The sequence below is a fragment of the Pteropus medius genome, unplaced genomic scaffold, assembly GCF_902729225.1.
Source record: "Pteropus medius unplaced genomic scaffold, Ma_sr-lr_union100, whole genome shotgun sequence".
Taxonomy (NCBI): domain Eukaryota; kingdom Metazoa; phylum Chordata; class Mammalia; order Chiroptera; family Pteropodidae; genus Pteropus; species Pteropus medius.
Genome location: NW_024349796.1, coordinates 13,158,930 through 13,174,643, shown reverse-complemented (window position 1 = coordinate 13,174,643; position 15,714 = coordinate 13,158,930). Strand labels below are relative to the sequence as shown.

At 40.2% G+C, this 15,714-nt stretch overlaps 1 protein-coding gene across 2 annotated transcripts in view; it reads right to left on the bottom strand.

The window, feature by feature from the left end:
• SPATA17 (spermatogenesis associated 17) overlaps positions 1–15,714 on the bottom strand; it is a 113,786-nt gene that overhangs the window by 34,658 nt on the left and 63,414 nt on the right. For both annotated transcript variants that reach the window (XM_039883385.1, XM_039883386.1), the window contains 2 exons: positions 10,621–10,769; positions 191–326 (listed from right to left, as the gene is read on the bottom strand). In XM_039883385.1, the coding sequence (XP_039739319.1) occupies positions 191–326; positions 10,621–10,769 (285 nt within the window). The remainder of the gene's footprint in view (positions 1–190; positions 327–10,620; positions 10,770–15,714) is intronic.

Sequence of the window (15,714 nt, the reverse complement as noted above, 5' to 3'; positions counted from 1 at the left end):
AAAAAAACACTCTGAAAACAAGCCTCTTACTGACGTAGGTCAGCAGCACCATCTTTACTTAAAATAGCTCTAAATAACTTTGTAACGAAGGAAGTGTTCATTGTAACGAGAATACTTATATTTGCTGTCATCGGTGTCTATTTTTGGCCTTTTGAAAGCAGGTATTGTTTTAAATGTTGCATTAACTCACCTTGTTGCTGATCCACTTCTCAGGCTTTTCGTCTCTGAAACGCGGACACCCGTGAGAGCTGGGATCGAACTTGCTTGACAGATGCATTGATGGGATGTACTTTTTATTCTTATGGTGGGAAGAAAATGGCAAAAACCTGAAAGAGCATGAAGGCGATATTTTTAATTTGATTTCTAGAGACCTTTGATTAAAAAACAAGAATTTAGAGAGGTAGTACAGTGAGAATAGGACCTGGCTTGGGATCAGAGTTACAGAGTTCTACTTCAGTCTCTGCCACTGGCTATTGCCGTTACTTCTATGAATCTCTATTTCATACTCTTTGAGTGGAGAAACTCAAACTTTTTTCACAGAAGTTTGTGAGTCTCAAATATTTTGCAAATGTGGAAAATGTTAAATAACTAATTTATTATTTAACGGTGACAAATAACTCCAAATTCATCATGTCACTAAAAATGCTCCTCATTTTCAAATAGTACTCCGAAATGAAAAGGATGGCCAGGATAGGCTATTCTCACTGAAGTGAGTTTTTTCGGATCCTGACTCACCCCAATTATGGAGGCCTTCTGGGCAGTGGTAATGAATGACGGGGCTTTCGAGTCAGCCAGAGCTGTATTCACATCCTACTTAGCTTTGCCCTTGCTAGCTGTGTTCCTTCGTGCAAGGTACTTGACCTCAACGAGATTTTATTCCTACACAGAGTTGTTGTAAGGAACGAAAAACTGAATATATGCAAAGCTCCACATAGAGGCTGAAAAGGGCACGTGACCAGTAACTACTAGCAGTGCTGAAGGTCGGAGTAAAAGTACAAGTAGCTTGGAGCTCTCATCATCGTCATCATTATTACTTTTAGGTATTATTACAGCCAACATAAGAGATCAAATTTTCGAAACCCATATAAACTCTCACAGACACTGAGATCGTGATCTGCTTTCAGTATAAACTGGTAAACTAGATCTGTCATCAAAACCCTCTACAGTGAGAGAAAAGGGATAAAGAAAAAAAAATAATTAAAAAAAATTATAAACCACAAGAAGGAGAACAACAACAGAAGAGAAACAGCAGATGAAAACAGCAACACATCTTCGCAGGTGGAAAGCAGGCCGAAAATTCAAAAACTGAAAACCTATGCTGGAACAGGCCAAGGCCAAGGAGAGTTAGGGGCTCTTGGTCCCACGGACGCTGGCAGAGCCCACGGGCCAAGGGCGCAGGTGCTGCAGAGGGTGCGGGCCAGGGAGAAGCCGAAGGGGGCGGAGGACAAACCCACGCGAGGAGCGACGACGCCCCAGGTCCCTCCCCCAGCCCATGCACCACGAGTAGGGCCTGCCCTGGAAACTGGACCCCGGAGCTCTGGGCTCGGGCGGGCTCGGGCGGGGGGCTGGGGTGAGGCGCCCAATGGGGTCATGGACTTCCACTCAGAACCTGCCCACCGGGCCCTTCCTAGGCTCGTCGCCCTAAGTAAACTGGCTGTTGGGCTTCTCCGCTTCAGAGGACGAGGGCATCTTCTCCAACGACACTGAGAGTGCCCAAGAAGCAACTGTGGACCCCAACATTTGGGGATTTCTTAATTTAAAAAGGTTGTACCACAGCCCAATGAAGGCTGTTCATCAAAAAACCACTCTCACATAAAAGCAAGGTCTCCTTTTACATATGAATTTAAGAATGGATTACCAGTTGGGGAAATTACCCACATGAAAAGGAAGACACCAATCCAGACATAAAAGATAACCTACAGGAAACAGATATAATGCAGGAAACAAGAATTAACTTCAGAAATTCTTAATTAACATAAACAAAGGAGATATGGTGTCAATGAAATTAGAGCTAGATAATGTTTTAAACAAAAGGAAGGTTTAAAGAAAAAGAGCAAGCTCAAGGAAATCAAAAGATATATGTAGAAAAATAAAATATTCTGCTGAAAAATATTCTGAAATTTAAATTTTGAAAAAATTAAGTTCAACAAATTTATTGAGCCATACCATATCCCAATATTTTCACATATATTATCTCATTTAATTAAGACAAAGAAGTGGCTTTTTAAAATCTCAATTCGATTAAAAATTTGTTTTTATCACTATGTTAATACATTTGTCTACAAAATAATAAACAGGAAAAGCAGTGTTATTTTCTCCATTTTTACAGCTCTCTACAATTTTTAATGCTTATTAATAAAGTCCTTGTTAATACTTCTCCTAAGAAAAAATCTCTAATACTATATCTAGAGTAAAAACAAACAGAACACAGAGCTTTAAACTGGACAAAATTACACAAGCATGTATTGCATGTGCTCTTGGGAAAAGAGCTCTCACAGAAGGCAAATTGTGGTCCCCCCCGTGTTAACGGGCACATGGGACAGACGTCACACACACACACACAAAGTGAATGTGGCCATGCCATCTCTAAGCATGGCACATGGGACGGATGTTTTACACACACACACACACACACACGAATGTGGTCAGCAAGGCCCCGAGCACGCATGCATGGGATGGACATCACACACACACACATACCTAATGTGGCCGACAGGCTCTGGAGTACGGCAACATGGGATGAACGCCACACACACACACACACACACACACACACACACACACACACGTGGCCGCGCCGTCCCTGAGCCTGCAGAGGCGGCGCTGTGAGCTGCGGCACTGACAGCTCCTATCACCTCTGACTGGCATTTTAATAGTATTTTTCTTTTGTGTCTGAACAAAATTCGCTTTCTCAAGGGAATGGATGGCTAAGAAGACAAGGCTCAAAGGCCAGGTATTTCCCCATCCAAAAATTAATTTCAGTTAGCCATGATATCTCAGTAAAGTAACATATATGTATATTCTGAAGTTAATGTATGGGTACGCATATGTACATATATTCAAAAATATTTCTGTGTTTTGTAAATAATATTTAACACTTATCCTCAAATTAGAAATTATTAAATTCTCGAGTAGGATTTGCTTTACAAAACTATAGATATGAAAACCACAAAAATCTAACTTTAGTTTATAATCGAACTTTTAGATAATTTTCAGTTAGTTAAAAATGCTATCTTTTGTCAACTTTAAATTCATATTCAGAGCTATCTTACACTTGCAGTGAGTACTTTTCAGTTAACTGAAAACCATATTAAAGAAGATATGGGTTTGCTTATTATTTATTATAATCTCATCAAAAATACAGATTTGGGAGAAATTCTTAAATACATTGTGGAAATATAGAAGTATATACAAACAAGTCATTACTTGAACGTCTGGCCAGTTAGAAAACAATTAGTAGAGGTCTCAGGAAACAAAAATAAAAATAGTCAATTAGCTTCAGAGAAAATAGGTCCATTACAAATATAAAGCTTTTATGCATTGAGAATTAATATACTCAACATTATTTTCCAAATAAAAGGACAAACAAATGATACTCATCTTCCTCTCTTCATTTGTCCTCATTTGCCCTACTATTGTCACTCATAACTCTAGGTTCTCCTCCAACCTGTTTATTTCACTGCCAGCGGATCAGAAGCCACAGATTATGAACCCCGATGACGAATGGGTTCAAGCCTGTGTTCTGGAGCCCGGCCTCAGGCCTCTCAGAAGGCCATGGATTGGTCCAGTGTCCTTCCACGCCTTCCTCGCCCTTCCGCTGATGCCATCCCCCCTCCCTTCCTCCTCCCTTCCTCTCCTTCCCTCCCTGCGTCTCTTCCACCCCTGCCTCTGCCCATGCTCCTCTTCCTAAAAGGCTGATCCGTACATACACTAGTCATCTTTCAAAATCCAGGTTACCGCCCCGCCTTCCTGGGCAACCTAACTGTCCCACTTCAACCCACACCATTCCTCTGCTGTCCGAGTATTTATTCAGAGGTGTGTATTCAGTGGTCAGAGGTAAAGCTTGGAATGTGCATGCACGTGCAAGTCTGTCGCTCATTTGCCCGGGAAATGAGAAGGAAGCTCTTCACGGGGTGCTTATCCTGGCCCCCACCAGATCAGGCCAAACTTTCGCAGCCTTACCTCGTCTTACTTAACGTGTCTGGGACATTTTCCCAGTTACTTTATCCTTTCCTCACAGGTATTGTTGCCATCACTGGGGCGTCACCTGGCCCCCCCGAGGGGCAGACGGGGCCACAGCATTACTGGCGAAGTAAGGGCCCAAGGAAAGTGGCCCATTGTCTCATTCCTCTCTCTAACCTAGGTGGCTAAATAACATGCCGTGTGATCCCTTAATACCAAGGCACATCTGACGTGTTTCTCTTTTTATCGGAAGAGAGTTTTTACTTATGAGTTATGAAATACATACAGGATTCTCACATCATAAGTAACTATCAGCGCATTCACTCTTATTATGTGGGAAAAGAGAAACAAAATATAAAGACTTCTTTTCATTTCAGACAGGGTATAGAATGATGTACTCTGAGAGTTTTAAAACCTCCTATACTTTATACACAAGAAATTGTAATGTCATGAGGTGATGGCATAGCAAATAAGGTCTTAAAACTGTAGTGTCTTATCGATTTTATCTTGTAAACCACACAGAGCGGGAGTGCCAATTACTGTTTCTATCCTTATGGCAAAGGCATGGAACATACTCAAGTGATCACATGCATTAATAAAGACCTCAGTCTACGAGCAGCCCCCCTCATGCCAATCATCAGTGACGCCGACAGGCCAGACAATCCTAACTGGGGACACAGGAGTGAGTGCGAGGATCCATCCCAGGAACTTCGCTTAAACGGTTATATCTAAAATAGTTTGAATCATAGCAGCAGCATTTGACTGAGGACAGAAATAAAGGTTTTCATGCAGGTTAAAGAAGCAAAGTCATTAAAGAGGTAAAGTACTAAAATCGTTAGTGGACATCGTACAGGGATGGTCAGAAGGTTTCTCCTTGTAAAAGAGGCTTCATGTTTCTATGATTCCTCGATGTATCGCTTCAAACGCACCCTTAACTCTTTGAGTTACCACGAATGAACCTTTGTTGTTTGCAACCAAGGAAGTTCTAAGGGTCGTTCTAAATGCACCTGAGGCCCCGACCGCAGCATCCACACCATTATCGGGCTCCCCCCTGAATCAAGCTGGTTTAGGGTTTACAGCGTTCTACCTTTTAAGCGATTTGTCAGACTTTCTCTTCTCCACAAACAATGTCCTCGTCCTACTGCAAGTCTCTTCGTCTCTGAGCTGGGCTGTGACGGCAGTCTCCTAACTGGTCTCCGGTACCAGCGATTCCCATTTCTGAACCATGGACATAGCTAATAAAGTGATATTTCTAAGCTACCTGTTCCTTTTGACCCAGTAACACACTGTGACAGTTCTACACTGTGTCTATATGGTAAAGTCTAAATACTGTATCGTGGTACCTGTGGCCCTTTATTTTGTGGCTTCACCTGTACTCTCCACGTCATCGCTGTCACACTGGACGAGCTCCCAAGGTATGAGCCAAGCTTCTCAAGGTACCTGGGACGGCAAACGAAGCGTCCATGAGCTTTGCACGTTTTAACCTAGAGAGGCGTCATCCAGGCCACCGCCTCGGTGACACTCTCTTTGCTCTGTCTGGCAAACATCTGTTTGGCCTTCAAGTCTCTTCTGACCCCCGCCCCCTTTTGAGCCCTAAATTAAAACAGGGCAATCTGGGATGTATACATGCCCTACCAATATAAGGATGTGAGCATGGCACAAAATGACTGTCTTTCACACACACGAAAAGAGCCATATGCTCACGAATTGACTAAAAGTCAACTTTTAGTTAGCATATGTTAGGCGTCGTATTAGGAAGCGTGCTTAGAATATGATGAAATCCAACTAAAAAGACTAAAAGTATCTTTGTATGACTTGTTGGATTGCATATATTAAAAGCACATGTAATGTTTTCAGGCATACCACTAAAAGTATTCCAAATGACCACCATTACGTCGAGGCTATAAATCCTAGACTTCTTTAGACTTAGATATCTATAATGATGAAATTCTAGTATTATGTGGTCATTTATTTAAAAAACAAAACAAAACAAAACATTTTTTTTTTTCAAGAAAACAGAGGACAGAAAAGAGCACAGTTTTCACGGTAGAGCCAAACTAATAAAGGGCTTTTTGTATACAAATTCTAGAACTTCTTAGTTATACATAGGCTCATTATCTGTATCCCCGGTGTTATAAAGAACCAGAACTTCATTAGAAACATTCGGCTGGGAAAATGAAGGCAGCACTTTGTAAATTTCCACTGGAAATTAGCGGGGAGAGGCAGAGGGACACTGGATCATAAGAAGGTCACAGTGCCCACCTGCGCCCAGAACACCTGCGTGTACAATGAGGTTCGCACAGCAACCACCTCTCCCGTGACTGCGTGTTTGGCGTATTCTGTGTTAATGGGGTTAGCTAATTCAGTATTTTAACTTAAAAAGGCTCTGCTGATAAATAAACGAAGCACACTGCGCCAGTAATTAAAATAAATGGAAGAGTTGCAAATAAAAGTTGAATTGTTAAGAAAACGTTCTCTGAAAATATACGATAATCCCGATTTATAATACAATAGCAGTTCAGGGAATGTGCAGATTGTAAAGGTCTAAAGTGCTTGGACAAAATCACAAAAGTCAAATAAAGTTTTGGGATGTGTTAAATTTCCTTATCACTATTCTTTAGTGACAAATGGAACCAGATCTCTTTTGTACCCACCGCATTCTTTCAATGCCCTTTTTTTCAAAACCGTTATTGAAGATCTAGTTTCTTAACCTTTCCCACGATTTTCCTAGGGTGCTGTCTAGGAAATGGTGCTGATATTTAAGTAGAAATAAGTATTTAAAATGTTTAAAGACGAGAAATCTACTATTTACCAAGGCTTCTGTCAGAGCTAGGTGGCAAATTTGAGGGAAATGAAGGCAGATACATATGATTCATAGCTGCTGGATTTTTTTCATCTGTGCCAGAGAATGAGAGAGCTCAAGAAATTGAGTTGCTAGTTCTTCTTTGCCCCTGAGTGTTGACTGGGTATCTCTCATTTCGTCTATTCTGCATAATGAAGGGTGGCAGAATATGCACCCCAAATGATGCCACTTTGGCAAAGCATTATTTTGAGGTGAAGGTATTCAAAAACGACAGGTCCAAAGAAAGGGATCTGAGCTCTCCTTTTTGTTCCAAAATCAGGAGCTAACACACATGACAGACGCCTCTCCTCCACGAGGAGGAGAGAAGCATTCTTATCGCCAGAGCTGGGAGGTGAAGGCCGAGAGAATTCTGTACGAACGAACCTTGTTAAATAATTTTTACCTTCCTTTGGTCCCTCCCAATATTTTAGTCACTTTTCCACAGCTGCCCCTTTGTTCAGACTAACGTGTAAGGACTTCTCGGGGTGCTCATTTCCTGATGAGGGCCTTATGTGGTGGCCCGTTTCTCCATCTTCAGAGCTAACGAAGGCGAGGTGTCCTTCTCACAGGGCATCGCTCTGACCTTCTATGTCGTCAAATATCTCTCTGCCTCCCTCTTCCGCTTTGAGGGACCCTTGTAATTATGTCGGGCTGACCCGGACAACCTCCCCGTTTTTAATCCTTAATCGCATCTGCAAAGCCCTCTTTCTCACAGAAGGCAACCACTGCAGATTCTCAAGATCAGGAGGTCGACTCTGGAGGGGACTTCGTTTGCCTACAGGTCACAGATCGGCGCTGACCTCTACTGCGGCGTCTTAACCCCCCCACTGCATTCTGGACACACTGCGGTCCACGCAGTTACAGCCCCCAGGACCAAGACAGGATGTTTACGAGTAACAGAAGGTTCTAATGGACGGGACGCTGATGTCGCCTGATTTATGATCCCCCGCTCTTTCCCACCTCTGCTGCTTGATGGGCGAATCTGACGTTACTTACATAGCTCGGGTGCCATTGTGGTCCCCCATTTCTCCCACCTCGTAATAATCACCACCCCCTACTTCATCTAGACAACTTGTACTGTCCCATTTTATGTCTGAAAATATTCCTTAAAATTTGCTCTCTGCAAATCCCTAAAATTCTCTATGATCTCCAGTATAAAGGAAATACATTCCGCCTTTTTTTACATTAAGGAACAATATACACATATATAATAGTATATGCAAAAAAAAAAAAAATGCCTGGGTGAGATACACAAGATGTGATTAACAGCAGGTGCCTCTAGAAAACCCAAGCACCACCTTACGATGTTTAAAGGTTTACAGTCAATACGTGATGCTATTTCTGTTTTTAAAAGTACATAAGTAATCCCTTTGTAATTTTAATTTTTAAAAAAATTTTTTTATGGTGACATTAGTTAATGAAATCCAGTAAGTTTCAGCTGTACATTTCAACCGTAAGGCATATATATATTTACACCTCTCACAGTTGGATTTCTTTCTGTCACCACATATTTGACACCTTTACCCCATCTACCTCCCCCCTCCCCTCTGGTAACCACTAGTCTATTGTCCATGTCCATGAGTCTCTGTTTGTTTGTCCTGATCATTTGTTGCTTTTATGTTTACATCCCACATATATGTGATATCACGTGGTTTTCAACCTTTTCTGTTTTTAAGTGGATTAGAGCAGACTGAGTAAAGCAGGGAGGTAGCCATTCCTCCACGGAAGCAGAGGAGGATGTGGGCTTTAAAGGGGAATGAAAACATCTCAGTAGCTCTAGAGCCCAGATTCCCAGGGAGTGCTTAAGATTAGCCAAAGAAAGAAGCCTGGGTCAGACTCCCACTGGCCTGTGTCTCGAAATAAGGAACTAAGGTTTATTCTGGAGCTGATAGAAAGCCATTAAAATTTTGGCTGAATAACTGCTTGCTTACATTTCTCTGGAGTTGTTAACTTAATGCACTGAATGGGAGTAAGACTGAGCAGACTCAGCAGGCTTTTTAAAAGTGGAAGTTTTAAGTGCCTAAGTTTAAGCAGGGGAAAAAAAAAAAGAGAAATACTTAAAAGGTAGAATAGACCAGATTTGAGGACCAATAAAAGGCTGGGCAAGGAGAACAGAATCACTCACAAGTCCCTACCTGGGGCTGATAGCTGGTGCCTTAAGTAATTCACACCCAAGGGAAAAAGCGGCAGGCCAAGGCGTGACACACTGAGCTTGGGACATCTGGTGGAGATGCGAAGATGGCACCTGAAAATCTAAACCTGGAATGTAGGAGTGAGGCTTTCGAGGTTTAGGGAGTGGAAACCATTGGCATAGAGGTGGTAACTGACATCGTTTAGACAGAAGCGGCCGGAGAAGTCGTGTATGGAAGACTGGACAGAGAGAAGGAAGGAAGGAAAAAGACCAGGGCACTGAGCCCTGCCAGCATCTTAGTTCTGTCCGTATCTTTTACCTAAATTACTACGATATTCTCCTAATAGGTTTCCTTCCCTACAGCATCTTTCTTCTTAAATTCATCTGTCACGCAATCAACAAATTCATATTCTTTCTATAACATCCTCTTACTCAAAAGCCTTAAATAATTCTCCGGTATCTCCCAATAAACCCTCAAATCCTTGGACTTGAAGACTTGCACGATTTTTCTTTCTACTGCATTTCACGTAAAAATTAGTTTCTGCCAAATTGGTCTTCTCGTTGTTCTGTGAACTTTTCACATCATCATTTTTTTAATACAATGAACCTGCTTTTATCTTTTCTCTGTCAAAATCTAGATCATCAGAGACGAGAGCAAATTCTACATTAAAAAAAAAAATCATGGTCTTTAACGCACACTTGACCATTTTCAATAGCTTACCCATAATAATTCTTACTCAGAATTTTGTTAGGTTTTCTGGTTGGGTTTAAAGCTAGAAACATGGAAGATCTAAGAGAACAGTCTCTTCCCTCAGATTAACATCTCTCGAGCCTAGAACTGCTCCCGACATGCGAACGTTTGCTGAATCAACAAACACTCCTCCACACTTCTCACAATATCTAGCTAGGAGCTTCTCACAGAAAAGTTACTAATTACTCGTGTCATGTCCTGGCTTCTCAGAGCTAGACGTATAAGGAAAATAATTTTTTTTTTTCAAGAAGGCATGAGAAAATGACATGAGTTTTTCTTTGGGAACAAGAATAAACCAATGAAGGTTTAAAATGACTTCTAAAAAAATCCTCTGTAATCCATACTCTATATGTAAAATATTATTGTCACACTTCCTATGCTTAACGAACATATTAAAGACTGTGAAGTTAATTAGAAGTATGGTCGTTGCAGATGTAATAAGTTGAGGTCATACAGGAGTAGGGTAGTCCCCTAATTCAATATGACTTGTGTCCTCTGTGCGTGTGTGTGTGTGTGTGTGTGTGAGTACACACAATCAATATCGTCATTGGTACTGACCTTATCTAAAACATTTGCACGTTGAAAAATGGTTGCTTCCAAATAGGTCAAGGGTGACTTTACCTTTTCTCACAAATAAAAGATTCTCTACAATATCAAGGAAGACAAAATATTAGATAACTCAAGGCACCAAACAGGGCACAGCTGAGAACTCACATGTTGTCGTGAATGTTTTTTATCCATTCTCGTCTTTTGAGCTCCTCCCTGGCTTCTTTCAGCTCATCCATGGGTTCTGCCACCCACAAGGTGGGCTCCAAAGGCTTGTAGCGCTGTTCTAATACGTCGGCAATGTCACGAAAGGGCCCCTGGAGAGACAGGATGACGTACATATTTTATTACGAAGGAGTTCTCCGCATATTATTGATGACCGAGGCTACTGAATATCTACGAAGTATAGCAAGTTTATTAAACTATTTTTAAGGAACAATTGGTTCTTCTCTGAATTAGAAAATGACACGAGAGTATCACATCCTTGAGAAATGTTCACACAAGAATAAACGATTCTATTAAATTATTTTAAGTTAAGTAATCTTTCCCTCACATCAAAAGAGTTTTTATGCTATGTAAACTTGTAGTTTTAAGTTGCTTTGCTTTCTAATTCTAAAAAACATGTTTCTTCTAATGAAATTTAAAAAGAATCCTCTCTTTTTGAATAAGTAAAAATATTAGAAACAATTCGGAGCATAGCTTTCCTATAAATAGAAGTAGAATAGCAAGTGTTTTGTTTTGTTTTGTTTTTTCATTAAAATTAAGTTTTTAGGTAAATGATAAATCTTATATTTAATTTTTGGTGCCCCAACACATAGAAGGACCGTATTTCCAATTATTTTAGATGTTCTTTATTTAAAACTCTAAATTCTATTGTTTCATAATTTTGATACAACAGCAACCATGTTATCACACAAACGTGTAACAGGAAAGCCCAGAAGCTGCTCCTGGGAAAGGTGATTTACAATGTAACCTATCTTTAAATTAGTAGTTACTTATACTACTCCTGGAATCCACTGGTTGTCTCATTAGGATCACATGAAGCACAATGCAGATTAGAGGTGGCTTCAGATTTTTCTGTGCCATTAATTACACTTTCTTTTCTTTTTTCACCACTATTGTGCAGGAGGGAAGTGACATAAAATGGGCAAAGATTTCCATCATATCCCTTATCCTGAAAGATCTCTTCTTTAAATAGGTTATCACTAACGAGACGCAGCTGGAGTTCCTGCGAGCACTGAGCAAAGACTGTGGGCTAATAAAAAGAAACGATTCACGCCTCATTTATGTTCACTTATGTTTTACATTAATAGAAACCAATAATAGGAACCAGTTACCATAAAAGCCATGGACCGTAAATAACACAAATGGCAAATAAGTATCATCTAGTACTTTTCACAGCTGGACAGGAGGGTTGCTATATTTGAAAGGAATTAATGGATTTTTATTGGAACTTTATTTTTTAAAGATACAGTAACATGATTCTAAGTTCCCTATGAAAAAATGGGAGTATATATATGTGTGTGTGTATATATATATCTCTCATTCTTAAGTTTTTACTTTGACAAATGCTATGTTTTAAAAATTAATGTTTAGTTGTGTCGTCAGGGGCGAATCATGCCTCTAGACCTTTTCCCTCATATATACATGAATAATAACTATCTCACAAAATTGCTTCCTAAGATATGTTAAGATACGGTAAATAATACTTCTACTTAGAACAGAGCAAATACTCAAAAATGACACCCATGGCTTTATTATTATCTTTAGCACTATTTGTTTCAAGAGGAATTTGAAAAAGATTTTGGACAGCAGCAGCATCAAACATACGAGCAAATGGCCAAGGCTGACTGTGAAGGGCCAGAATTCACATGGGGTAAAGGTCTTCTGGGCGGCCAGGCCCCGCCTCCCAACCTCCATCAGCGTAGCGACATGACTAACATACGTTCTTCTGTAGACTTACCCCATTCCTTGAACTGGAACTTACTATTTCCAACGAGACTAGGCGGAGCTCTACCTGAGCAGTAAAATTTGGAATAGAAATAGGCCCAGTCTTTCTTTGGGGGTTCAGTATCACCTTTGTGACCCCAACCCCCTGGTTGCACGTCCATCTCTCTCTGTGCCTAGTTTGTACGTTTATATCTTAGAAAATCAGTGTCTTGCCTTTGAGCTCAATATTCCTCCTCCCTGGATAGAAAATGACATCCACTGTCAAGCTTCTCTTTGTCTTTCTGTTGATGGATTGCCTTTTAGATCTCAAGTGATCACTTGTATCAGCCATGTTTGGAGTGACAAGGGATTAGGTTTTGGACATAGCTTCAAACTCCAGATCTGCTCATTTCCAAATATTGATCCTCAGAATGCCGGCCACCCAGGACTCCACCTGAACCTGTGTGTCTCCTCGGGCTCCTAGCTGTGCTTTTCCAAAGTTTGACTTTCTTTGCTGCCTCCAACCAAATCCTGATTATAAGAGTCAAATATGTTTATATTCTTTTATATTATTAACAGTCCCCATAATTTACAGTCATCTGGTATATCTAAACGTTTCTCGAAGCTTAAGTAACAGTGAAGTTATTTCTTAAGCTTACTATGACCATCTCACATTGAAGAAGTTTGTCTCCATTGGATAAACCTCAGATATAATATCATAATATATTCGGACCTCCTGTGATCTCGCTCTCAAAACTGCCTGCCCACCCCTGTCGGTCCCCAAATGGTTCAGTCATCCTGATCATTAAATAAATCTCTTAATAGGATAAGGGCATCGAAGGAAAAAAGCTTTTTGAAAGAGAATCAAAAAAAAAGAATTGAGAAAATGGATGGAAAAAGATAAAGAAAAGGAAAATCGAAAAAGAAAGGAAAAGAATAAAGAAAAGAAAATGAAAAGAAGGAAAATAAAGGAAAAAGAATAAAGAAAAAGGAAAAGAATAAAGAAAAAGAAGGAAAATAAAGAAAAAGAAAGGAAAAAGAATAAAAAAGAAAAGAGAAAAATAGAAAACGTGGAAAAAGGAAGGAAAAAGGAAGAAAAGGAAAGGGAAACGGAAGGAAGGAAGGAAGGAAGGAAGAAAAGGAGAGGAAAAACAGAAGAAAAAGAAGAAGAAGAAGGAAGAAGGAAAAAGGAAGGAAAGAAAAGGAAGGCGTCGAATATCGTCGCATCTGAAGAAGGGAGGACCAGGGGTAGAAAGGAAGGAGATAGGGCAAGGAGGAAAGGGGAAAAAAATAAGGGAAGAGAAAAGAAGGAAAAAAAGAAGAAAGAAGGGAGCAGGAAAAGAAAAAAATAGCAAGGGTCATTAATTTGTGGTGTGCTAGATAAATGTAATTTATGAATATATGTGTATATGTATATATCGATATGTACATACGTATGTATATATCTGTACACACGTGTTGTAAAACCTCTCACGGGAGATGTGACGAGCTTCTGAACTAGCAGACACATCCGTGTGCCTGGAGGGTGGTGCACAAGCTCCTACTCTCTGGACCCTTCCAGATCTCACTCAGCACCTCTTCATCCAGCTCTTCACTTGTATCCTTTATAATGAAGCAGTAAATGTAAATAAAATGTCTTCCTGAGTTCCGGGAGCCATTCTAGCAAATCATTCAACCTTTGGACAGGGTCATGGGAACCCTCAATTTCTACCTGGTCATTAAGAAGCATGGGAGGCCTGAAAATTGCTGCTGGTGTGTGAGGTGAGGATCGGGGCCAGTCTTGTGGGACTGAGCCCTTAAACTGCGGCATCTGCGTTAACTCCTGGTGGAAATCAGTGTCAGAAACTGGCTGAACTGTTGGACACCCAGTTGGTATTCAGAGGATCAGAGAACTGGTTGTTGGTTTTAGAAAATACCTCAGTCACGTATACATATTACGTACATATATGTATATGTATCTTCCATATGGATACATAACCATGTATACATGTATAATTTTATGTACATATATATTATCCACATACATATTTTATATCAATACATGTATAATACATTCCATATATGTCGCAATTATATTAAATACATATGTGTACATAAAATACATTGAAATAGAACGGTGTGTGGGGGAGACGTGTGATGTAATAAAAGTGGGTGTATTAAGAAAAGTGCATTAACAGAGAGGAAGTGAACATGAACCAGTATAAAATAAGCCATATTATAAAAGCATAAAAATAATCAGAGCAACAAGACGATATTACAAAACTCGAAAACTAAGGTTAAGTGGGCATCGGACAGTGTGGCATTCGGTTTGGCTTGAGTGTTCTCAACTCAGAAATATGTATAGAACCAGATCTTATTAATGCTATATAATTTTCACATTTCCTAAGAGGTTGCATGCAGAATTACTCTATGAATTCCACGTAGCAGCAGCGAATATCCATATGACATATGGATAGTAAGTATTCAAGTGAACAATGTTATACCTGATACTTAGCGACCACTGAACAGTTAATACACATGCAATGAAGATACCAGAATAATTTTCTTTATAGAATAACTAATGAATGCATTGTACATTCTGATGGCATAGAAAACCATTACTTGCATTCATGGAAATACTAACGTGCATAATTCAAATGGTAAAAATTCAGTTAGTTATGAAATTCATTTTATATGTCTTTATTGGAATAACCCATATTTTGAAAAGAATAATGAAATCCTACTCTGAAGATATATCCCAAAGTAAACTGAGATATTCCTGATTATCTCTCTCTGTCCCCTTGCTCGATTCCGCCCTGTTTGCCACGCTGTTTCAGAAATAAGGAGAATTTTTCAGCTTCCATGTCTTCTTCGGATAAAGAGACTCATTTAAAGGTAATTAAAATACTGATACAGATTTTTAAAAATAAAATAAATCAGGGATGAGGAAAAAGAGAAAGTGGTCTAGGGGGAAAATTACCTTTATAGATTTTCAGCTACTTTTTTACAGCTCTTTCCATAATATACTGTTAACCACTAGTTTACGGTGTTATCGGTCAGTAGTTTTGAGAGATCGAAAATATACAAATGGAGGGAATCAAGGACCCAATTATAGAGAGTGGAAACATGAAACGGCACGCGTAATTCCGGCAGTAATTCTCTTCTGATGGCACGAATGCGGGCTGTCTCACCGCGAGGCTGACCGAACAGCCGGGCGTGTGGCGGCCCCCGCGGTCCGCGCGCCTCCTGGCAGTCACGCCCTTGCATGGACTGGACTCATTCACTTCATCGCCGGCGAAGTGAGATGTCACTGTGGCTTCTGTTCGGAGAGCTCTCCCTCACTCTCTTAGATCG